Raw genomic sequence first — 23,786 nt, forward strand, 5'->3', positions numbered from 1 at the left:
TCATCTACCAAACCAAGTTATAAGGGCAAAATGAGGAAAGGAGAACGCTCCTCTACGTTTCCAAGAGAAAGGACAGGATAAATGTTCTAAGTGACATTTAGTTACAGACTAGGTGAGAAGACACGGTCAACATGATGTTAGCTTTTGCTGATCTGGATATTATTTTAACTGCTTTAACGATGGTTTTTTCCTTATTGACAATGTAGACCAGATCTTCCAAATGCTACCACCATAAAATATGAAATCATAAGTTATTTTACTGAAGTGATATCTGTTGCTTGCTCTGTCTTTGGTACTGCAACATTTTCAAGACCATGAAGACTCTGGCCTGTTCTTGGAAAATGTAGTCACAAGATGCTCTGAGCGTTGGTCATGGTTATAAATTTAAATATAGGGCTTGTTAGCAACTTTTGCTACAAAATAAACCTGCTAGACTTATTTTTCAGAATGGCTTCAGGGAATTTCTCTCAAAATCACATTTATCAGGCAAGGCAAAATTCACTTCTAATTTTGATCGTTAGCTTGAAGTTTGTTTGAAGATGCATCTTTTTGATAGCTAAAATTCCAGCTATAGAAAAATTAATCTAAACCTTCTTCGCTGCTGTGGAAAATCTGGAAATTGATTAGTTTTATAAGGACAACAGAAGATATTTGTAAAATATAACTCGCATCATAAACCACTAGAACAGCATCACATCTCAAAATATACAGAATATTAAACGTGTAACCAAACTGTAGCAGCAGCAGAACTGCATAAATACATATTTTACAGCATTATTAACTGTCTCTTTTTAATGGAATTGATGGGAAATTATTGTCATTAGTGACTGTGGTAACCAATCCTCAAGGACAGCTTGTCCATTTTAGCCTTTGCTTAGACATCAGGTGGGAATACTGACATTCCAACTAAGAGTTTTAATGACAAATATTATCCACAAATGAAATGGATGAGTTCATAGCTGGATGCACCTGGGTAGTCTTGATGCAGTGATATCGCATTAGTTGTTGTGAAGATACCGTGCCATTTGCTTTCACTCTGGAAGGATGCCGATGCTGCTTCTTAGCAGTGCATCACTGTGAGAAGGACCCTTGGATGTGTGCAGCTTCAGCCTGTCAAGATCCTATCATAACCTCTACCATGGTTATAAGAAAAAATGAATTATGCCATACCTACATCTAATTTGTTATTACAGAAACTGAAGTATACTTCTAAAGGACAGTAGTATTGAAGAACCAGGATTTTAATTCACAATGTAATCCAACTGGCATGTCTTCCCATCGTTTCATTAGGACTGTGCAGTATTCGGAGCGTTCACATGTACATACTCTAAAAAGGACTGGTCTAGGACTCTTTCAGTTAGGGCTTCTTCTACTATATCTATATCCTGAAAGAGGAAGAAAAAAATAAATCAGACATACTGGAAAATAAATAATTAAAATCATCTTAAAGCTGTAAAAGTAGTCGTATTTGTAGGCAGTAATAGCTGTCCTTATTACTCAGCAGCACTTGACCATCACAAACATCAGTCTCAGGTCTTTAAGGTTAAATATGCTTGATCTTTAACAACCAAATGAATGAGGTCCTCCCTACTTGGTTTTTACAGGGAAAGGGGAGTCATATTGAAATGCAAAGGCCGATCATCAGGGCCTGCATGTTTATAAAAAGAAGCAAGATGCCATAAAGATGCTGATTCTTACAATCTAGAACTCTAATATGCCTTAAATGAGTTCAAGGAAGACTTGACTTAAATGTGAAGATGGCTGAGGAAAACGCACTCTTCCCTGGGACTTCGTAGGGGATCAGAATCTTGTTTAAACTGTGCTGCAACTTGTGCAAAGCAGCTACACATGCACAGTAACTGCAAGAGCAACAGAAAGTTAACACTTACAGTTTAAAGAAAATGGATAGCCCATGTAAAGTCACATGTGAGAAGTGTTTTGCTTCTCCGGCCTCATGTTTAAAATGGGCCCTAGTTGGAGTGATTAGCCACCATGATCTCCCTGGGCTTTCCCAGGTTCTTCATTTGTCCTGAGAGATTTGCACAGTTAGGGCAAATTCCACCAACACAGCTGCAAGATATTGAGAGAAGTCTTCTGGTGTTTCTGAGTTGCCAGCAGTGATCCTGTAATGTGAGATCATCAGGTCACCTTCTATCTTAAAAGGTTTTAAGTACTGAACTATAAGAACTTCAAGGTACTTAAGGTAATTAGGATTTAGGTAATTAGAATCTTAGCTATGTAAACAGGGGGCATAATACACCTTTTCTCATGCCCCAGCCAGCTGGAATCCGTCTAAGGTGGGCTGCAGAAATACTTCCTCTGTCCCCCACCTTGAACCTTGCCAGCAGTGGTAGCATGGGAGGCGGCCACTCAGGGTAGCTCAATAGCTCCAGTCGGCCATCATGCCCATTAAGACAGAAACAGGAGAAGTTTCACTTATAAGGCATTATAACCTCATCAATAGATTCATGTAAGTTAGAAAACATAATAATTGCAGAACAACAACACATAGATCAAAACATCCACATGAATTTTCATCAGGTACCTCAGGTAAATCCTTTACATGCCAATCATCGCTACATGCCTAGCAATCCAAGTTGTTGCTTGGGCACCAAATTGTTGGGGAAGAAAGTGGCAGGTGTAGTCTGTGCCTACTGTCACCTCCTGCGACAGTGCCACTGCCACCTCAGGTCCAAGGTGGGCTGCAGAGATGTTTCCTCTGCATCCTGTGCTGGAATCTGCCAGGGATCTTGGTTGCAGGAGGAGCCTTGAATCCACATCTGCAGAGAGAATCTTCACTCCAGGGCTCCTCCCAGTCACACGGCAGTACTTCTTCCAGTGTATGTTGCTGTTCACTTTGACCCCTTCTTGGTGTATTCTGTGTATGGGCAGCTGCAGCCTGATGACAAAGGGGTCATGACTATGGCACCAAGTACCTTTCGACTGTCTCTGTCTTCCTGTCATCCAGGTGTTAGCAGTCTGCTGCTCCACGACTGGTGGCTTACAGAGAATTCGCTGCAATTGCTACGGTCTCTGTACCTTGTTGGGCATTTCTGTTCCATACTTCCCCTGTGCAGGGCAGAGATAGGATGCTGACCAGCAGTGCTAGTGAGGCACTGTGTTGGGGTCTTAGGACTGGGCTGTTAATCATGGGCAGCCCTACAAAGCTTTTACTAACCTAGCATCAGCAGGGGAGATAGCTGCACCAGATCACTCACTCAATACTGGCTTCCAGCATATACCCACTGAGGCATACTTGGGAGAGGGTTGCTATAGCTCTGGGCCCTCTGGCTCTTTATGTGAGTGAGAAGTTGGCGTTTCCCTGATCATTCAGAGCAATGTCTTCTCTTTCCTTGTCTACTAGTTTCCTGGGATCCCTGATCCATTGATTTCAAAAGAACAGAGTAGATCAGGGACCGGAACATTCTTTAAACCATTTTTTGATTGGTATGCAAGCAACATTAGAGATCCTCACTGAGGCATTAGATTGCTTCTCCACTGACCTCTCTTAAGTCTTTTTAACCTTTCTAATCCCTGAAGTATGACATCCTTGCAAACTATAAATGCTCTTATATCAGTAACAGGAGATATGGAGACGAGAAAGAGTGTTAGCAGCATCTTAGGAAAAGCAATGATACAATTTACTCACAATGTAGTCTTCACAATAGAATGCGTGTCTGAACTGAAGGTGCCTTATAAAATTACTGCTGTAATAACTTGGACCACCATCCGGTAGTAAACGACAAACTGGACAGTACTGTAAGCAGGAAGAAAGTAAATATGCTAAATAAGTGTTCACTATTAAGATGGAGAAAAATAATTAGTAATGTTAGAGAAAGAGAAGTATGAAATATTTGGGGCAATTCTAACTAAAGGAGTGATGAGCAATCATGATCTCCTGTCAGATAGGCTCTCTGCCAGCCCCGGATACGAAACAAGATGGTTCCCCCCACTGACAAAATGGAGTTTTTTCTGCACTCCATTCCTCCCCGTTTGCACCCGGTCTCCTGCCCAAGATCTGCACCTCAATGGAGACCCGCCCGAGTAATCGCTGATCTGATACCGGGTCCCACAAGACAATGCCGGGAGCCCGGGAAGATCAGCCAGTTAACGCACGCGTTTATTTCCTGTATGCGTTGTCTTAAGTCTTTACCGGTAGTTAACTTCTTCCCAGGTTCTTCATTTGCCCTGAGAGATTTGCACTACCATCACTAGCACAGCTGCAAGATATCCAGAGCAGTCTTCACGATCTGAGCGACTTGAACACATCTGCTACCAGTACAATTTGCTTTCTGTCAAGCACTAAATTAGGCTATTAGAAAGTGTATGAGTTTTGTTTTTTACATAACAGAGGAGATGACTTGTTTATCTTTGTCTCATATTTAACTTTTATTTTTTTGCCTGCAAGGGATATATACTACTAGCAATAGCAGAGGTTCAGAGGTTACTCTACAATCACACAAATATTCAGTCTGTAGAATCACATAATTTTCTTCCAGTGTTGCTAAGCTAGCACTTCACAGAGAATGATTAATCAGAATCATAGAGTTGGAAGGGACCACCAGGGTCATCTAGTCCTACTCCTTGCACAATGCAGGTAAGCCACAACTACCCACCTCCCACCCCCAGTGACCCCCTACTCCACGCCCAGAAGATGGCCAAAAAAAAAAAAAAACCCCTCCAAGATCCCTGGCCAATCTGTCCAGGAGGAAAAATTGCTTCCTGACCACAAAGTGGGTATCGGCACTATCCTGGGCAAGCAAGAAAGGGCCACGAGAGTCAAACACTATGCAAATCTTCCTGCCTTCCCTCTCATGATCTGCCTAGGTTCACAGAATCAGCATTGCTGTCAGATGGCCATCTCTGTGTGTGTAAAGTGCCGTCAAGTCGCAGCTGACTTATGGCGACCCCTTTTGGGGTTTTCATGGCAAGAGACTAACAGAGGTGGTTTGCCAGTGCCTTCCTCTGCACAGAAACCTTGGTATTCCTTGGTGGTCTCCCATCCAAATACTAACCAGGGCTGACCCTGCTTAGCTTCTGAGATCTGACGAGATCAGGCTAGCCTGGGCTATCCAGGTCAGGGCCAGATGCCATCTAGCCTCTACTTAAAAACCTCCAGGGAAGAAGGGTCCACCACTTCCCGAGTAAGCCTGTTCCACTGAGGAACCGCTCTAACTGTTAGAAAGTTCTTCCTAATATCTAGCCAGAAACTCTTTTGATTTAATTTCAACCCACTGGTTCTGGTCCAACCTTCTGGGGCAACAGAAAACAACTTTCCATATATCAAAAGGAAGGTTTTTACATGGTGTGACATTACATGTATAATTTTGTACCTACAGTCCAAGGAATGTATCACATAATGTTTCTGAATGCAGTCTGATTCTAACAAATCAAGGATGAACTTATGGCCCAATAGGAACATGCTGTTCAGCCCACAACACCCACCAATGAGTCTGGGGAGGGACATACTGGCATGACAGGATTCCAACTTCACTTTCCAAAAATTTTCTTTCCACAACCCAGACCAGAGACACACTGAGAATTTGGGGAGAGGGAGTCAGAGTGCCAAGTCTTAGTGGTTAACTGGGCTTAGTGGCATCCGGACACTCTACACCTCGGAAAGTGCTCCATTGCATCCCAGGAGCTTGTGTTTCAGTCACAAGCCCCTGAGATCACATGGAGTAATCCACGTTTGGGGGTCCGAATGCCATTTCTCAGAGCAGAGACCAGCTGAGAACTGGTATTCTGACCCCACTCCCTCCAATAGTTTCAGGTCATAATGGAGCCAAGTGCTAAGGTTGGCCCACTTATTTCCCATCAAAATCCATTATTGTCCATCCATTTAACTGTTTATGTTATGCACCCCTGACATCCTGTACTGTAAAGGCTTGTTTTGGGGGATATGAATACTTAAAGAATTAAAATTCAAAGATGTTCAATTAAGCAAGCACCAATATATCTAATTCTCAACATGGTCTCTTCAGTGAATACTTAAATCCAGAGATTGGGGCCATGAACAGATAAAACAGATTTTTCCTCAAAGCTGAGAAAAGCCACAGGCTTGCAGAAAAATCAGAAATCTTAAAAAATACATGGGGGTTAAAAAACTCCTCAAAATAACAGAAGCAGCATCTGTAGCTTTATGAAATGAATGCCCCCAGTGATCATTGCTAGGCAGCCACATCAGAATTGCCAGCATTCAAACCTTAGGTTCTATCAGTGAAAGACAGGGCAAGGGGCAGGACTCCTTCAAACCTGTTTTGGCCTTTAAGGGAGGACTCATCTAGGCCAGATCTGACAGCAACCACCTAGCAACTTGCTACCATGCAACTCAGCCTGACTTGGTTAGGCAATGGCAGGATAAAAGTCAAATAAATAAATAAATAAGCAAGCAAGCAAACAAAGTTCCATGACTCAACCAAGGCTGGTGAAGATACGGGTTGCTATGAGGAAGGGAACAAGGAAATGTGTGAGGAAGGGGATACAACAGAAAGTGAGATTCCCCCCTCTGCAGGTCCTTGTGCATTCTGCACAACTGGGGCTGGCCCAGCCCACTGGCTGGAACTACACAGAATTTTGCCAGGGAGAGGCTGCCAGGGGAGTGAAGGTGGAAAAGCTGAAGACAGAGGCACATAAAAGGAAAAAGGAAAAGGGGAGAGGCTACAGGAGCTTTCATTGAAGGGAAAAAGGAAATAGTTGGGAGTGGGGGAAATAAGTCTTTGAAAGTCCCTCACTTGTATATATCTGCCTTATTTAGCCAAGTCTTTAAATAAATGTTCCCCAAATTTCTGATAGCTCAGGCACGCGTTTTTTCTGAATAAGAATGGTTTTACCCAGCATAGTGATGGTTACCATATTGGACTAGGACCTAGGACACTCAAGTTCAAATACCCGCTTTGCCATGAAGCTTGCTGAGTGACCTTGGGCTAGTCACTCTCTCAGCCAAACGTATCTCACAGCATTGTTGTGAGACTAAAATGGAGGTTGTGCAAACAATGTGTGCTTCCCCTAGCGTAGCTCCTTGAAGGAAGGGCAGGAAAAATGTACTCAATAATAAATAATCAGCTTGCAGAGGAATCAGACCCTGACCTGGATAGCCCAGGCTAGCCTGATCTCATCAGATCTCAGAAGCTAAGCAGCATTGACTCTGGCAAGTATTTGGATGGGAGATCTCCAAGGAATACCAGGATAATGACGCAGAGGCAGGCAATGGCAAAACACCTCTGAATGTCTCTTGCCTTGAAACCCTACCAGGGATTGCTATAAGTCAGATGTGACTTGATATGGGGGTGGGTCTCTGTGAGTCAGTGACTGGGTCTCTGTGAGTCAGTGACCTGGGTATTCCTCCTGATTGGAAGAGGCAAGTGTAAAGAAAAGAAAACTATTTTGCTATTGACAACTGCATTGCTTCCCTCTTGTGTGTTAAAGTTTTAGTCTCTGTAGTTTCCTAGACGCCTGTAGCAATTGCTCACACCTGACGCTTGTAAACTAGCTGTTAGCTTCAAGGACACTCTGCATTCCAATCTAATTAAGCAGACTGACACCCCCATGAGTAGTTGGGAGGGGGGTGAGTTCGCTCATCTTCACTCAGAGAATGTTCTGGTTAGAACCAGTTTGAGTCATCTCGAAGGTTCATTCAGTGTGACCCTGTGATTGGAAGAATTGGATCATCTGACCTGAGTTCAATAATCCATAAGTTTACTCATGTCCCAAGGGGGGGGGGGTCTTTTTGGCTATTCCAGTTCATTCTGGTTCCTGTATTGCTGTATGTAACACCTTCAGTTTCTGTGAAGCCTAAGACCCAGACATACTCTGGAGGCCTAAAAGTTATCCTAGCTCCTTAGAACTGCTGTGAATGTAGTGAACAGTTAAGACAAGTAAGACCTTTGTTATTTTCTGCTTGCCAGTCTTGTTTGTTTTAATTGTCTTTTGACCTTTTTCTTTAAAATAAAGCTCTTTACTCAGTGCTGGACCAACCCTGCTTGGTTACGTTACACAAGTCTGCGGTAACCCTTGGGCTTGACAGCAAGTCCAGAAGAATCCTTCATTCAAAACCTCCTTTAAGAGCAGGCAATTATAGAGAGAAATCTAAATGTTCCATCGTCAAACGAGGTTTATTGGAAGAGGGCAAGGCCAGAGCAACAAATCATAGAGAGACACACTGGGTAGCTTCCTCTGTGAGTGGATGCTTTATGCACACAGGAGCCTTTAATTATGTGTGCAGTAGCCCTTTGGTGGTATGCTCATGTGCCCTGACATAAAGGTTGGGAAATACTTCTTTTAAATCCTAAAAGAAAAAAATATATAACAACTAGAGAGATGGAAACTGAATGAGAGATGCTTTTCTGATACAACTAAATGGAAATTGTTTCAAACTGTAGCCATGTTGGTCTACAGTAGAACAACTAGATTCAAGTCCAGTAGCACCTTAGAGACCAACAAGATTTGGGGGGTATAAGCTCTCAAGAGTCAAAGCTCCCTTCAGATACCACTGTACACATATTTATGGCACTCTGCTTAATCTGTAAAACAAACTGCTCATTATAAGTGATGTAAACAATAAAATGCATGCAGGCATAGACCTAAATATAAGACATTTACCACTGCTCTCCTTTCAGATCTGTGATAAGTGAGATAATGGTCCAGGAGATCATTTTCATCCAGTTCATACTGGCAGAAAGGACAAGGGTATCTGAAAACAAAGAGATATTATTAATGAACACTAATTACATGTTTCATTTTTTAATCTTTACTACTCACTTCACTTGACAGTTAAAGTGGATGGTAGTCTACTACTGATAATGGCTTTCTGCACTCAGTCTCACTACAGAGTGTGGTGATGGAAGTATGAGTGTAGAAGTATACAGAAAGGGATAGAGATAGTGGGGAGGAGCTCTGTTGTGCCCACTGTCTTCTCCTTACTCATACTGGTCTTCCCCTTACCCATACTGGTCTAACAGGTACTATACAAATATTTTCTCTCAAAGCTTTTGGTTTCATAATCAAGAGTGCCAATCGTTCACTGGTTGATATACCTAATACATAAGATGCTTACAATATAGCAATGAATTTTCTACCTATATTTCTAAAGGCATTCTTAAATCCTCTTCCTTCACCACACTCCAAATCACCACCTCTAGGCTATGTTACTATAATATGCTATACACACAGCTACCATTGATGACTATTCAGAGGGTTCAGCTGGGGGACTGGCCCTACTTCTGTCAGGGACAGGAAAGTAGTGCATTACAGAAGTAGTTCTGCCCTCGGACTGATCCTCTGTTTGTGGGCACAATTCAAGGTACTTTTTTTTTTGCCCTTAAAATCTGAGCCCAACAGAGGATGTTTAAAAAAATTATATTCCTCTAACTGTAGCACTTCCTTGCCCTTGGGAATTGCCTAGAGACCAAAGTCTGAGCATCTTACCAAACTGTTATATAACTTTTCTATTTGGGCTAGTGTTCTGCATCGAGGAATAAAATGTATATTTGTATGACTTTATATGTTAAGTTTATACCTTGGCTTTATCATTTTTACAATTTTGTTTCATTTCGAAATTACATCTTCTCACCAAAAAAGAGAAAAATCAATTAAAAATACATTTTCAAATTTCTCCAGTTTTCAACTGAATACGATTTATTTAACCGCTCAGACTGTATTTCATCAAAATTCTCATTTCTTTGAAAAGCGGTGAGTTTTATCATTAAATAGACCTTCTTATTTTATCTAGCCACTCGCTAAATTCTGGAGTCATCTTTGACTTCCAGTACTGTGCAAATGTTAAATATGCAGCCATGATCAAGTTCAATACTATTGACTGTGCTTTCCTTGGGATTTCTGGAACATGATTTAAAGCGAACATTCTAGGGTATTTTCTAAATAAATACTGCTAATTTTTCCAGTATAGAAACACTTATGTTAATGATACACTCTTTCCAAATAAATACTGCTCTTTCCAAATAAATACTGTTTCCAAATAAATACTGCTAATTTTTCCAGTATAGAAACACTTTTGGGTAGAACCACCATATGTGGATAAAATCAGCTGATTCCGTATTATAAAACAAGCACAGACCTGAACAATTTTTATACATTATACATTATTTATGTATTTATTTATTATTATTACATTTATTATAAAAATTATACATTTTTGCAATTTGTTGCAGAATTAAATATAGCTGATGTATCATTAACATAAATTCTCTCTAAAACAGTAAACATTGATCCTGGCAATAATGTAAATGCCCATACTTGTGTTGCGATTTCATACTCTATGTTGAATTCCCTTTATACTAGTAATTCGGGGTCACTGTTGATTCCTGGTTAATTATCTATCAATCTAGTTCAGAAAATAAATGCTTTGGATGCTGAGTTATAATTTTTTCCAATTTCAGTTTTTTGCCTTACATTAAAGGAGTTGAATTTGTCAAATAACTCTTCATTTAAAGATAATCGAACCATAAGATCTGACCATGACATATTATCAGCTTCACATGCAATAAAATTGCTAGAGACTACTAATTACAAAATTCCCATTTAGTCAATGTTAGCCTGAAATTTTGAAGCAAATCCAAGTCTCTAGCTGCAGATGCTAATGGCGATATCACTAGGGAGAGCTTCTTCCTATATTTATCCCAAATTATCAATAGGTTGTCTATTACTGGATTCCCCTTTTTATAAACTCTTTTCCTAATTTTTGGAGTAACCTATAAGAAGGTCCTACACAGCACTGCAACTTCAGTTTGCTCGATTACTTGGATTGTTGAGGTATTCTCCATATTAATCCAAGTTGATAACCAAGTTAGTTTAGCTGCATCATGGTAAGCTTTTACATTTGGAATACCAAACCCACTAACAGACCACTTGGATTGAGCTGTTTGCCAATTAATCTTAAACCTTAGAGCTTTCCAAATGAACTATTTAAAGATACTTTGCCACTCCTTCAATGTTTTCTCAGCAATTATTTTCAGAATATTCAATAAGAGGTAGGTTAATTTAGGAATTACCATCAATTTAATAGTATCGATCCATTCTCAGATAGAATGATTAAAACTTTTCCATAGTGAGTTTATTTATTTATTAGCCATCAAGTCACAGCTTGACCCCGTAGGGTTTTCAGAGCAAGAGATGTTCAGAGGTGGTTTGCCATTGCTTGTCTCCATGTTGGGACTCTGGTATTCCTTGGGGGTCTCCCATCCAAATACTAGACAGGTCTGACCCCGCTTAGCTTCTGAAATCTGATGAGATCAGGCTATCCTGGGGCTATCCTGGTCAGGGCTGTGAGTTTATACCTTGGTTTTAAACTCAATCTTTATGTATCCCAAGCCATCTAGATAGAGCAAAATAAATAATATACATGCATACATCAGGGTGAGAGTAGATTTTACTGAGGCATACTTTACCTTGTTATAGGGTGTTGAACTTCTTGTAAAGGTCCATATTTCTCTATATATTGGACACAGGTCCTGAGGTGGGCTCTCATTTCATTGAGACACACCTAGATAATGTTTAAAAAGTATCTTGTTAGCCTTTTATTCAGAATATATATATTTGCTGTAAAAAAATCCTGTTCATTAAAGGTACAAAGAACTGCCTCCACCCATACTGTCCAGCCCGCCAGTTAAGATCCTGTTCGGAAGCCCTGCTCTCTGTTCTCCAGCCTTCATAGGTAAGGTGGGTGGTGACCAGAGGCGGGGCTTTTTCAGTGTTGGCACCTCACCTACAGAAAGCCCTCCTTCTTGAGGCTCGCCTGGCACATACTTTATTTTCTTTTAGGTGCTAGGCTAACACATTCCTTTTTACCTAGGCTTTTAACTAAGGCGTGTTAACCATTTTATGGTTTCTTCTGGCCACAGAATCATTTTATCTGTATTATTTTAGGCTGCTCAGTGTGTATTTTTTGCTGTTGTTATGCCCTGGCTTATTTTAACAGCATCAGCTTTTTTTAGTTAGCTTGTTTTAATTGCTTTGTTTTTAACGGTTGCGTTTTAATGGTTCTGTTTTATCATCATAGTTGTAAGCAATCTTAAGCAGGTCTCTGGAGAAGTGGTGTATAAACAAACAAATCACACACGCTGATTCTAAAACATGATTCAGAAGTGTCTACTAGAGGGCAGAGCGCCCTGTCCCATCTAAGTTGATGCTCCTACTTACTATGGCAATGTCCCCACAGTGGACTGCCCCATAAGGTCTAAAGGGCCATCCAAGAATGGCAGGGATATGGTGGCAGAGTCTAGTGCCTTTCCTACAGCTCAGCGGGTCTCTGGAAGGTAGAGCTGTGGCACTCATGCCTCTACAGCCATACAGGCAGCATGAATGCACAGCTGAGGCTAGGGTTGCCAACCACCAGGTACTAGCTGGAGATCTCCTGCTATTACAACTGATCTCCAGCTGATAGAGATCAGTTCACCTGGAGAAAATGGCTGCTTTGGCAATTGGACTCTATGGCACTGAAGTCCCTCCCGCCCCCAAACCCCTCCCTCCTCAGGCTCCGCCCCCAAAACCTCCCACCGGTTGCGAAGAGAGACCTGGCAACCCTAGCTGTGACCCAATAAGGGCCCAACCCAACCACAGGGCAGAAACCCAGCCAGGGAGATGATTGGCTGGGAGGAAACAAGGGGGCGGCATCCCAGCTGGAGGAAATCTCTATGGGCCAATTGGCTCAAGGAATGGGGTTACAGCATGTAAAGGCTTTCACTGTCTATTGAAATCCTTTCAGCCTCAGGCCAAGGAGGAGGTGGTTGGAGCTGCTCCTGTCTCAAAGCTGGCACAGAAAGAGGGCCAGAAGGGACAAGCAAGGAGGAGGAACAGGAATGACAATAGGGATAATGATGACCCCCCCAGGTGAGCATAATCCCCTCCTCCCCACATCTGAGGTCTAAGCCACCTTAAGGCCATCGGGCTCAGCTCCTCCTTTCTCTGCTCCAATGCCCCACTCAGCCATGTCTAGCCACATTTCTATGGCTGCCCTTTCCAGTGGCAGTCCAGCATGACCCAAGCCTTTCACAAGACCTTAGTCACATTTACTAACATCCCAGTTCTGAAAATTATAGTTGACAGTTTTCATAAAAGTAAATGATAGAAATATAATAATAATAGATAGAAATAATAATGATAGAAATATAATAATAGAAATAATATAAGATCAGTTCCAATACCTGAGATACAGTGTACACTGACTTCAGCTACAGTTGCTCCTGTGCATATTTACTCATAAGTAATGTCAACTCCGTTCAATGGGACTTGCTCCCAAGAAAGTATGGCTAGAATTGGTACCTTAAAAATTCCCTAAATTTCAGAAAGCCTAACTCTATAGAAGACAGTAAAGAAAATCTGTGGTTACTTGCCTCTGTATCACATTCTGAACAGTTTTGGTATACGTTTTCCATCATCTTAGTAATATCTGTTGCTGGAATTCCTTCAGAATGAAGATAAGCCCGGCAATAAGGACATGTCCATGTATTATTCCTTAAACTTGTAGCAATACAGGAGTGACAAAACCTGAGAAATGAAAATAAACAACATGATTTCCCCATAAAACTCCACTTCAAAGAAAGTAATTTGAAATTTGACTCAGTTATAGTCACTAGTGGATATGACCTTATACGATGATAGGTCCGTAGTGCAGTTCTTGCCTGCTAATCTTTTGTTTGCTTGGGCATCCTGTCTATAGGACCACTGATAAAGTGAAGTTACAGAAGATATAGTGTGTTTTCTTATGGAGCTATCTGTGCATTAGCAAAAGTTACTCATTAGCATCCAGGTACCTACCTACTTTTTGGCAGAAAGTGCCAAAGCAAGATCACAGCTGAACATCAAGAAGACAAAAGCAATGGCTACTAAGGAATTACACAAGAAGAAACTGAAATTGTTAAAGATTTTGTATTCCTTGGCTCAGTCATCAACCAAAAGGGAGAGTGCAACCAAGTAATCGGAAGGAGATTGAGAGTGAGAAGGGCAGCCATCTAGGAGCTAGAAAAGATCCTTAAGTGTAGGGGTGTGTTATTGGTGACCAAGATTAAGATAATTTATTCTATAGTATTCCCCATTAATATCCATGGGTGTGAAAGTTGAAAAGTTAAGAAAGCAGACAGTAAGAAAGTGGACCCATTTGAAATGTGGTGTTGGAAGAGAGTTTTACAGATACCATGGACAACCAAAAAGACAAATAAGTGGGTTCTAACATGATCAAATGGATGCTATCGTAAGTTGGTCACACTATGAGAAGGCAAGGCTCACCGGAAAATGCTAGGAAAAGTAGGACAGTAATGCTAGGAAAAGTTGAAGGCAGCAGGAAAAGAGGAAGACCCAACATGAAATGGATTGACTTAATCAAGGAAGCTACGGCCTTTAAAGCAACATGAGAGAGATCAAGTGCTGCAAACCAAACATAAAGCATGATCCTGGAAATGTTAAGCCCTTTCGTATCTCATTCATTTTGATGGGGAAGCAGTTCAGCACACTTTACTCTTGCACTAATCAGTGGATTTCCCTAGTATATAACATTGGCTGGATTATGCCTACAGAAAGAATATTACTAGTTGTCTAAAACGGAACAACTTAGTTGTGCTAACATATCAAGAGAAATACTAATTCACATGCAGAATGCCATGATATTTTGCACTTCTGAAAGAAAATGCAAAATTCTTTAACTATACCTCCAGTACTAATTGCCAGATTCAACCAGACATAAAGAATACATACAAAGTAAGCCCAAGAGCTGACAGTAGGAACTAAAGCTGATCTTATTTCGTAAATTATCCAGCATTTGACAAGATGAAATCAGGTCTTGTGGGTATCATCACATTGTGATGCTGCTAACACCAAGTACATAAGAATTACCATGCTAGATGTCCCTATGCTTCACAAATGGCAGACTGCAAGAGACAGTGTCCACGTGGCTCTTGAGATAATGCTAGGCATATGATGAAAGCTTTTATTGATGTTGTGTCTAACCCTGTCGCAAAGAAAGCTGGAGCAATAAACCCACGCTCATTTTCAAACTTTTATTTTTTTCATGGGCATTCCCACCTACTTGCGAGTTAAACATGTAACAGTGTTGTATGGAAATGGGCTTGTGTGTCACACAAAGCAGTTCCTCAAGTATATTGTGTTGATCAGAAAGTTCTTTAGCATTTGTGAACCAAAGATCTGTTGTGAGAAGTAACATTTTAAGAGGTAGTTTGGGTTACGGTCTCATAAGCTTATCTACACTGAAATGTACATATTAAACGAAATGTACATGCTTACTGACAGCCACATGGTGTGTCGTAGCGGTTAGAATGCCAGGGAAGGACAGGGGAGACCTACGTTCAATTCCCACTCAGCCATCATACTCAGTTGGTGACTTTGGCCCAGTCAAGCTCGTTCAGCCTCACAGAGTTGTTGCGAAGATAAAATGGAGGATTGGAGAACTATATATATATTACCCTACACTCCATGAAAAAAGGTCAAAATTTAAATGTTATACATATGGCATTCAGATATATTCATGTATAAAAACATAAAAACACTGAATCTTCAAGTCTGAAAACCAGTAGGAGAATTTTGGGCATGCAATTTGTACTATCTTAAAAATTTCATACCAGAAGGGATAGGTGAGTCACATCCAACCTTTATTTCTCTAAAGGAATAAAGAGAAATACAGGAAAAGTGACTATGGATACAATGAAAACAACCATTCTAGTTGCTTTGTTCTCTTAAATGTCTTTCTTTTTCATACACTCTTCAGGGTTACCACTGACAACATATGCGAGAGCCTGTGTCTTTAAAAGTCACAAAGTATGAGCCAAGAGAGCCCTTTGTCCCTTTAATTGTCAACAAGTGAAGTGTACAGTGTAAAGAAGGATCTGACACAATGGAAATAAACTTGGGGTGAGACACAATCCAGAGAAATTTAAGCAGGTTAAAGTCCCCCTTTGTATTTCTATGCATACACACACACACACACACAATTTTAGCCTCATTGACTTCAATAGCTCTTAAGTGTACTAAACCATGTCAGGTTTCTACTCATAGAAATGTATTATATGCCTATAATAATAGCCTATTACTGGTCAGTAGTCTACATAATTGGCTTGGACATATTTCAGGACAGGACATAAGTGGGCTTAAAATTATTCAAAACTTGTCCTTAAACAGTTCTATGTTGCTCTTAGGCTTATTCACTCATACAAATACCACTGGTTGTCTCCAAATACTCCATTAATAAACCAGATTCTTACTTGTATCATCATTACCATTAGTAGTAGTAGTATTTTTCTTTTATTATGGATATAAAATGGTAAAATCTTTTTTTCTAAATAGAACAGTCCTTTAAAAATAAAAAATAAACCAGATTCAAAAGTGAAGTACTTGACACAGGCATGCAATAATTACTTATTAGAGGGGCTGCAGCCAGTATTTTGGCTAGTAAACTGCCCACCTGCCACCTAGCTACCCAAACCCAATCAGCAACCTATGGGAGAATCTATGCCTATCCTCTCTCTTACCACCACCTCTCTCACTCTCTTGCAATCTGCCTCTTTCTTGGACCGCATGAATACCTGAATCTGAAGAAGTGAGCTTTGGCTCACAAAAGCTCATACCCTGCCAGAAATTTTGTTAGTCTTAAGGTGCTACTGGACTCTTGCTCTTTTCTACTGCTAGTGACAGACTAACATGGCTACCCATCGTGATCTAGATCCTACAAAGTAGACCCCATTAAAAAAATTTTTTTAACCATGACTGGCCATCTTCCTACTTTTGCCATTCTGGTGACTAGCAGTGAAATCCTAGGCACAATCACTCCTCCTTACACTGAAGTAACTATGTATATGATTCTGCTTTAGGTGAAAGAAGGACAAAGGAAGGCCTGTACCTTTAACAGTTGCATAGAAGAAGGAATTTCTGTTCATGCAGCTTGTCCTATAAAAGTGAGAAAAGCTACGTCTGTTCAAATCCTCTCTTCTGCACCACGGATGCAGGTAGAGGAGGGCCTTCACAACTCTACCTTTCTATTTTTTAAAACATCTAAACAAAACAGAACAAAAATGGCACTGCTGCACTCCACATGAGGTGGGGGTCATGGATACACCAGGAGATCCTACTCATCCACTTCATCCCACTATAATGGGGGGTCAGTTGCCTTCAGAATGCAACACCCCCACCCCTAACAATCAGTCTATATGGTGCTTTCCGAAGATGTCTAAGTGTCTCCAATTATGGATGGGGAAGATGGGGAAAAGGGGACAAGAAGAAGGGATTTTAAAATGGAAAAACCTTCATTTTTAGACTGCCCTGGACACTAGTGGCAATGAGATGGGGAGCCTCCTCCCATCCTTGATGCAACCACTGGGTCCAGGTCCCCTTACAGGGGCTGCCAGGACAAACAGGAGGGGTCCTGTTCTCACCCCTTGCTACTGCCCAGTAGACAGTAGGAGGCCTCCAGTCCTTGACACCCTTGTGAGATCCACGACAGGCTCCAGAAGCTGGAGCCAAGCAGTAGTAGCAGCGTGGGTGGAAGCTCCAGCCACCCATCAGAGCCGCCACCGCTGCTGCCCTGCACCTCACTGGGGCAGCATGGGAGATGATCCACTCGGGGCAGGCCTCAGACAGATATTAGGCGGAAAGAGCGAGGGACCTGCAAGGACTTGCAGGGGCATCTCATTTCCTCCTCCCTTAATATATCCTCTTTCTCTTCCCTGAAAGCCCCCATGGCCTCTCCCTTTTTCCTGCTTCCTTCTCTCCTTCCCATCCACCAGCTGACTTACCTCTATCTGTCCACCGGTCTTCACATTTTCCCTTTTTCCTCCCCCTGGCAGCCAAGTAGACTACCCAGGAAAACTATGGTGCAGTTGTGACCTGTCAAAATGCTCGGTCAAACCCAGTTGCATGGTGCACAGCTACTTGGTTGGGAGCCCACAAGGACTTGTGAGGGGCAACCTCACCCTGTAACTGCTATTTCCTCCCTCCTGGAAACCCTTATCCTCACCTTTTCCTGCTTCCTTCTCTCCTCCCAACCAACAACCAACCGACCTTTTATCCGCCCCCCCATCTTCAGCTACATTCATTACTTATTTATTTCATTTATACCCTGCCTTTCTCCACAATCAGAATCAAAAAGAGCTTACACTATTCCCTCCACTTTATCCTCACAACAAGCCTGTGAGGTAGTTTAGAGTGTGTGACTGGCCAAAGGTCACCAGCAAACTTCCATGGCAGAGTGGGGATTCAAACCTGGGTCTCCCAGATCCTAATTTGAAACTCTAACCACTACACCACACTGGCTTTCATGCGGTGGCTGCTATTGAACAGTAGTGAGCATCAAGTCCTGAGTGAGTCACTAGTGGCAAGAAAGATGGTCTGTCTGTATCTTGTACACAGGTAACAAATGGGGCAAGAACATTTGCATTTTTCATTCTGAATGGGATAATTCCTCCCCAACAGACAAGCCACAAATTTGTATTTAATCTCTGCACCGTATGGAAATGGAATCAACACCAGTGAATTCAAATGTGTGTGTGTGCGTGTCCCAAAAAGGGGAAATGGCTGCCCCAGAGGTTAGAATACTATTGCAAATGATTTTTATAAGAAATCTGCAGTGGAGATTTGCAAATCTACAAGAAGATTCTTCCAGAACTGCGGAAACTTCCTCCACAAAATCCAAGTAACAAAGGAAAAATCATTAGCACAGGACACAAGAACATATTCACTTCAATGTAAAGCATAGCAACATATCAGAGACAATTTGCTGCCAGTATTATGGCAGATTTAATAACAATCTCGAAATCAATAGTCCCCCCCCCCTCCACATCCACTTCCCTTGAAGTCTGCTTACACCAAAACACAGCACAGAATAAAAAGCAAGATAAATGAAACGGAACAGAAAGACTTTTTGCACTTGTCCAAATCGAGCTGACCGCCGTATTCCCGGACTCTGCTTCTGACCCGCATCCACCGCTCACTCACTCTTCAACCTCAAAGGGCGAAAACGCACGGTCGCTTGAGCCCCCTTTCTTCCCTGTTCCAGCCAGGATTCAGCCAGGATCGAACGCACGGACGTGCGTTCGATCCTGGCTGAATCCTGGCTGGAACAGGGAAGAAAGGGGGCTCAAGCGACCGTGCGTTTTCGCCCTTTAAAATTGCTTATACTTTGTTCGTACTTTTACATAACTCGAAAGGGTTTCTGAAAAGTCTCGTGTTCCTTGCTGATATCTTTGGCTAGCAAACCGGCATTTTTTTTCCTTTCCTGATTCCAACGGCCTGACTTTAGAAAACCGAGTTTGCCGGTTACAAAAACGCACATCGACACCCGGAGAAGAAACTCGACGAGAAATGTTTTGAATCGTCTCAATAAGAAGCAACCCCCCTCCTTAGAATTTTCCCAGCGCCGCCTTAGAAGTGACAAAGACGTCGATTGTACACATCCAACATTTTTCATGCACATCCATCCGGAAACCTTAGGGGCGAAAACGCACGGTCGCTTTATCCTCCTTTAATCCCTGTTTTAGCCGGGATCGAACGCGCATTAGGTGAAGCACACGCAATCGATCCAGGCTGAACCCTGGATGAAACAGGGATCAAAGGAGGGTAAAGCAACCGTGCGTTTTCGCCCAACTTGTCTTGCGAGTCCCGCGCGACTGAGCAGCTCGGGATTCCCTTTTTTCCACCAGCGGGAGTCAAGACCGGGGTGTGCGCGTGTGTGTGTACTTACACGTGGCCACATCGGGTCCTAACCGGCTGGTGCAGCACTTCCAAACAGATGGAGCAATCGAACGACGCGATCTGCTTTGGCGTCTCCTCCTCCTCCTCCTCCCCCCCAGCTCTCCGCAAAGGCCGAGGGCACTGGATCCCCCCTGGACGGCCGCGGACCTCGGCACTGCTCGCCACCTCCCGGCCTTCGCTGCTCCAAACGGACCCCATGGTTGCAAGGAAACGGGGAGCCTCGCGGCGCCGGCTGGGGCTGGGGTCGCTCCGCTCCTGCCGCCGGGCGTCGGGTTGTTTGCGGGTTTCGCCGACGGCCGGGGCACCGCGCTCGCCCGTCGCTCCTCCCCGCGTGGGCTGCACCCTGGGAGATCACGCCGGGGCTGCACAACTGTCGCTCTCTGGTCTGGGGGGGGGGGGCGGGCGGGGGGAGGCTGATTGGCTGCCCCGGGGCCTGCCGAAGCGAGTGCAACGCAACCCGATCCCTTCGCAGGGCTCGTTGCCGAGGGCAGGCGGGTCGCTCTGCAGTGGCACAGCTCGATTCGAGTTCAGTAGCACCTTCGAGTCCGGCGAGATTTTCGGGGGGTCGGCTTTCAAGGGTCAAAGCTCCTTTCCTCTAGTAGAAAAGGACAAGAGCCCAGTAGCACCTTAAAGTCGAACAAAAATATTTTCTGTTAGGGGATGAGCATTCGTGAGCCACAGCTCACTAAGTAGAAAAGAGCAAGAGCCCAGTAGCACCTTAAAGACTAACAAACATATTTTCCGGTAGGAGATGAGCTTTCGTGAGCCACAGCTCACTAAGTAGAAAAGAGCAAGAGCCCAGTAGCACCTTAAAGACTAACAAACATATTTTCTGGTAGGGGATGAGCTTTCGTGAGCCACAGCTCACTAAGTAGAAAAGAGCAAGAGCCCAGCAGCACCTTAAAGACTAACAAAAATATTTTCTGGTAGGAGATGAGCATCAATGAGCCACAGCTCACTAAGTAGAAAAGAGCAATGGTCCAGTAGCACCTTAAAGACTAACAAAAATATTTTCTGGTAGGGGATGAGCTTTCGTGAGCTGTGGCTCACGAAAGCTTATCCCCTACCAGAAAATATTTTTGTTAGTCTTTAAGGTGCTACTGGGCTCTTGCCCTTTTCTACTACTGCAGACAGACTAACACGGCTGCCCACTGTGAATTATCTCCTTTCCTCTGGCCGTTTATGCCTGGGAAGTTTGGCCTTGGATTTGCTGCTCTCTAGATGCACATTTTCCCCATCCGCATTCTCAAAACCCGACATGGGGGTTTATTTGGGAGCTCTGAGGATCTGAATGGGGACAATGTGCATCTAGAGAGCGGCGTATCCGAGGCCAAACCTCCCAGGCATAAATGCCCCTCTGGTTAAACTGATGCCCCGAAAATCTCTAAAGCACCGCTGACCTCGAATCTAGAATCATAGAGTTGGAAGGAACCACCAGGGTCATCTAGCCCAACCCCCTGCAGAATGCAGGAAATTCACAACTACCTCCCCACACACACACACCCAGTGACCCATACTCCATGCCCAGAAAATGCCCTCCCTCGCGTAATCTGCCTAAGGTCATAGCTGATAATAAATACTAGATGATACTTTCAGCGGCATACAGAAGGGCTCTGGGCTGGCCTGCTTTGTAGGCTGGCGCAATTGTTCCCTTTCTCTGACCCTTCTGAAAACACCCCGTGGGGTTCCTGGCTTGCAGTGGCGCCTGCGGCAATGGATGGGAAAGGAAAATCTACGGCAAGAGGGAGCGTGCACGTTTCGTAAACACAGCCTTGCTTGGGAACTCTGGAAAGCCAAGACGAAAATCACAGCCCTTCAGTAAAGTTCACAGCTCTTCATCTGTAAAAGGAGAGTGTAACCTACATCAGAGGACGATTATGAGGATATATGAAAGCACTTTGCATATACATGTAATAGGACCATTGTTTAATAATTCTACTGTTGTAAAGCACTTTGCATATAAAGTAAAATATGACCACTAAATAAGACTCACATGCTGTGTCTTCATCTGTCCTATTACTTACAAAGGAGTAAGCCACAGTATTTTACTCCCTGCGAAGTCTGATATTCGCCCGTCTCAGCAAGAAACGGGGGCTGTAAAATAAATATATGAAATCTGGAGGAGCTATATGGAATGGGCTATCGTTTGGGCATGTGAGCATTTCAAAAAACGTGTATGTGTGAGGGATTTTTCTCACCTCTCCTCAGATGAGTGGGGGCAGAATTTCCCCACAATTACATTCATGGTAGGTGTACATTGTAACTGCAAAATGCCTTAACCACTGCAGGGGCCCTACACTTCCACTGGCATGTACCAGTGATACTGAATAATGAAACAGGAGGCAGTAGATCCAAACACCTTAGTGGGGAAAAGATAGTATATTCTGGTTGTCTACTTTTTTCTGTTTTACTTTAACAGGGGAAGGGAATGTAGTCACTTTTTCTCCACCTCAGGGGAATCCAAGCTGCCAAATCATGCCAAATCAGTGCTTTTACACTGTGCACGGTGCTACTGTGTTTTTAGTAATTTTGTAGTTTGTTAATCAAATTCTTATATAAATATTATAACCATCAAATATGGAGACAAGTGATAGACAAATAGGAACTCAACTGTTTTTTAAATAGCTGAAGTGGCATGACATAGGGTGCTCCTACCTAGCTGTTTTAAGAAGTCTTGTTATTCTGCATTCCTGAAGAGTTCCCTGAGTAGATAAAGGTTTCTTCTTTGTCTGTGGAAGGCCCAGTTTTGCTGTTATTGTGACTGGTGACTGTGTGATTAGATCTAGTGATATGGCTTTGTAATGTTAATTTATGAAAATGAAGTATTCTTGTTTACCTGATTACTCTGAACACTGCCCTTTCATTGCTGAAAGTGCATCAGTCTGATAAGTGCTATCAGACTCACATGAAGGTGGAGCTGAATTTCAAAACCCATCAACCAAATGTCATCAAGAAGCAGCTTGCATGAAAAGGTTTTTCTGAAGATTAGACACAAGGTCTGCCAGGAAATCTTGGGAAATCTGCAACTATTCTTTCCCCTGCCTTTCTATACTGCTAGATTTTTAAAGAATGTGCTCTTGTGTGTGTGTTAAGTGCCGTCAAGTCGCTTCCGACTCACGGTGACCCTATGAATCAATGTACTCCAAAATGTCCTATCTTTAAAAGCCTTGCTCAGGTCCTGCAAATTGAGGGCTGTGGCTTTATAGAGTCAATCCATCTCCTGTTGGGTCTTCCTCTTTTCCTGCTGCCTTCAACTTTTCCTAGCATGATTGTCTTTTCCAGGGATTCTTGTCTTCTCATAATGTGACCAAAGAACGATAGCCTCAGTTTAATCTTTTTAGCCTCTAGGGTCAGTTCAGGCTTGATTTGATCTATTACCCACTGATTTTTTTGGGCAGTCGATGGTATCCGTAACACTCTCCTCCAACACCACATTTCAGAGGAATCTATTTTCTTCCTATCAGTTTCTTCATTGTCCAGAATTGCTCTTACACCCCACTAATCTCAACTACAAAAGCAATATTCTTAATATCTACACCTTAAAAATCACTCCTGCCCTTCTTCATGTGTATAAGCTGCATGTACAATCAAAAACATATGTAGATGTTCATTTGGATGCACATCCTATTCAGATGGTCATGAGGCCTCCTTTGAACTGACCAAGTGCATCTTTGATAAAGATGGGGCTGTACGCATCCATCAGAGGCCACCATTTTGATGTGATAGCTGATCTGTTAATACAGCTTGATTGGAACCATTGTTTGGACAGAAGCCCTTTGAAAGTAGAATTTGAGTAATGTGTTTAGGGTGGCAGCTTTTCCACAACTGGATTTCACAGTTGGATCAAAGTCACACATTTCCAGAAGTATTCTGCTCCTTTGAAAAGGTCAGTGAAATCTATATTATCCGGTTGCAGTAGTCCAAAGTACTGTTCATAGACATGTATTTTGCCTTATAAAGAGGATAAATGGAATACTCAATGTTGTGCAAAGCACTACAAAGAGAGTGATTTCAGTTTGAGGTTGTGCTATCCTTCAAAGAGTTTGTTTGATCTTGTTTAACCCATAGCAAAATCCTTC

General features: G+C 42.6%; 1 protein-coding gene across 1 annotated transcript; it reads right to left on the reverse strand.

The window, feature by feature from the left end:
* Positions 1-1,286: 1,286 nt before the first annotated feature.
* Positions 1,287-19,905, reverse strand: RNF125 (ring finger protein 125). The gene is made up of 6 exons (XM_056854923.1): positions 19,697-19,905; positions 13,350-13,503; positions 11,406-11,500; positions 8,602-8,692; positions 3,650-3,757; positions 1,287-1,385 (listed from the first exon to the last, which is right to left on the reverse strand). Exons 1-6 carry the CDS (start codon positions 19,903-19,905, stop codon positions 1,287-1,289), a joined length of 756 nt encoding a protein of 251 aa, XP_056710901.1.
* Between the last annotated feature and the right edge of the window lie 3,881 nt (positions 19,906-23,786).

Source organism: Euleptes europaea, chromosome 8, assembly GCF_029931775.1.
Source record: "Euleptes europaea isolate rEulEur1 chromosome 8, rEulEur1.hap1, whole genome shotgun sequence".
NCBI lineage: Eukaryota > Metazoa > Chordata > Lepidosauria > Squamata > Sphaerodactylidae > Euleptes > Euleptes europaea.

Coding starts and splice junctions, on each gene's coding strand:
- RNF125 (XM_056854923.1), bottom strand. CDS start 19,905: ATGGGGTCCGTTTGGAGCAGCGAAGGCCGGGAGGTGGCGAGCAGTGCC. Junction 13,504..19,696: donor AGGACCCGATGTGGCCACGT/GTAAGTACACAC, acceptor TTCATTTCTCAG/GTTTTGTCACTCCTGTATTG. Junction 8,693..11,405: donor GTTCAACACCCTATAACAAG/GTAAAGTATGCC, acceptor CTTTGTTTTCAG/ATACCCTTGTCCTTTCTGCC.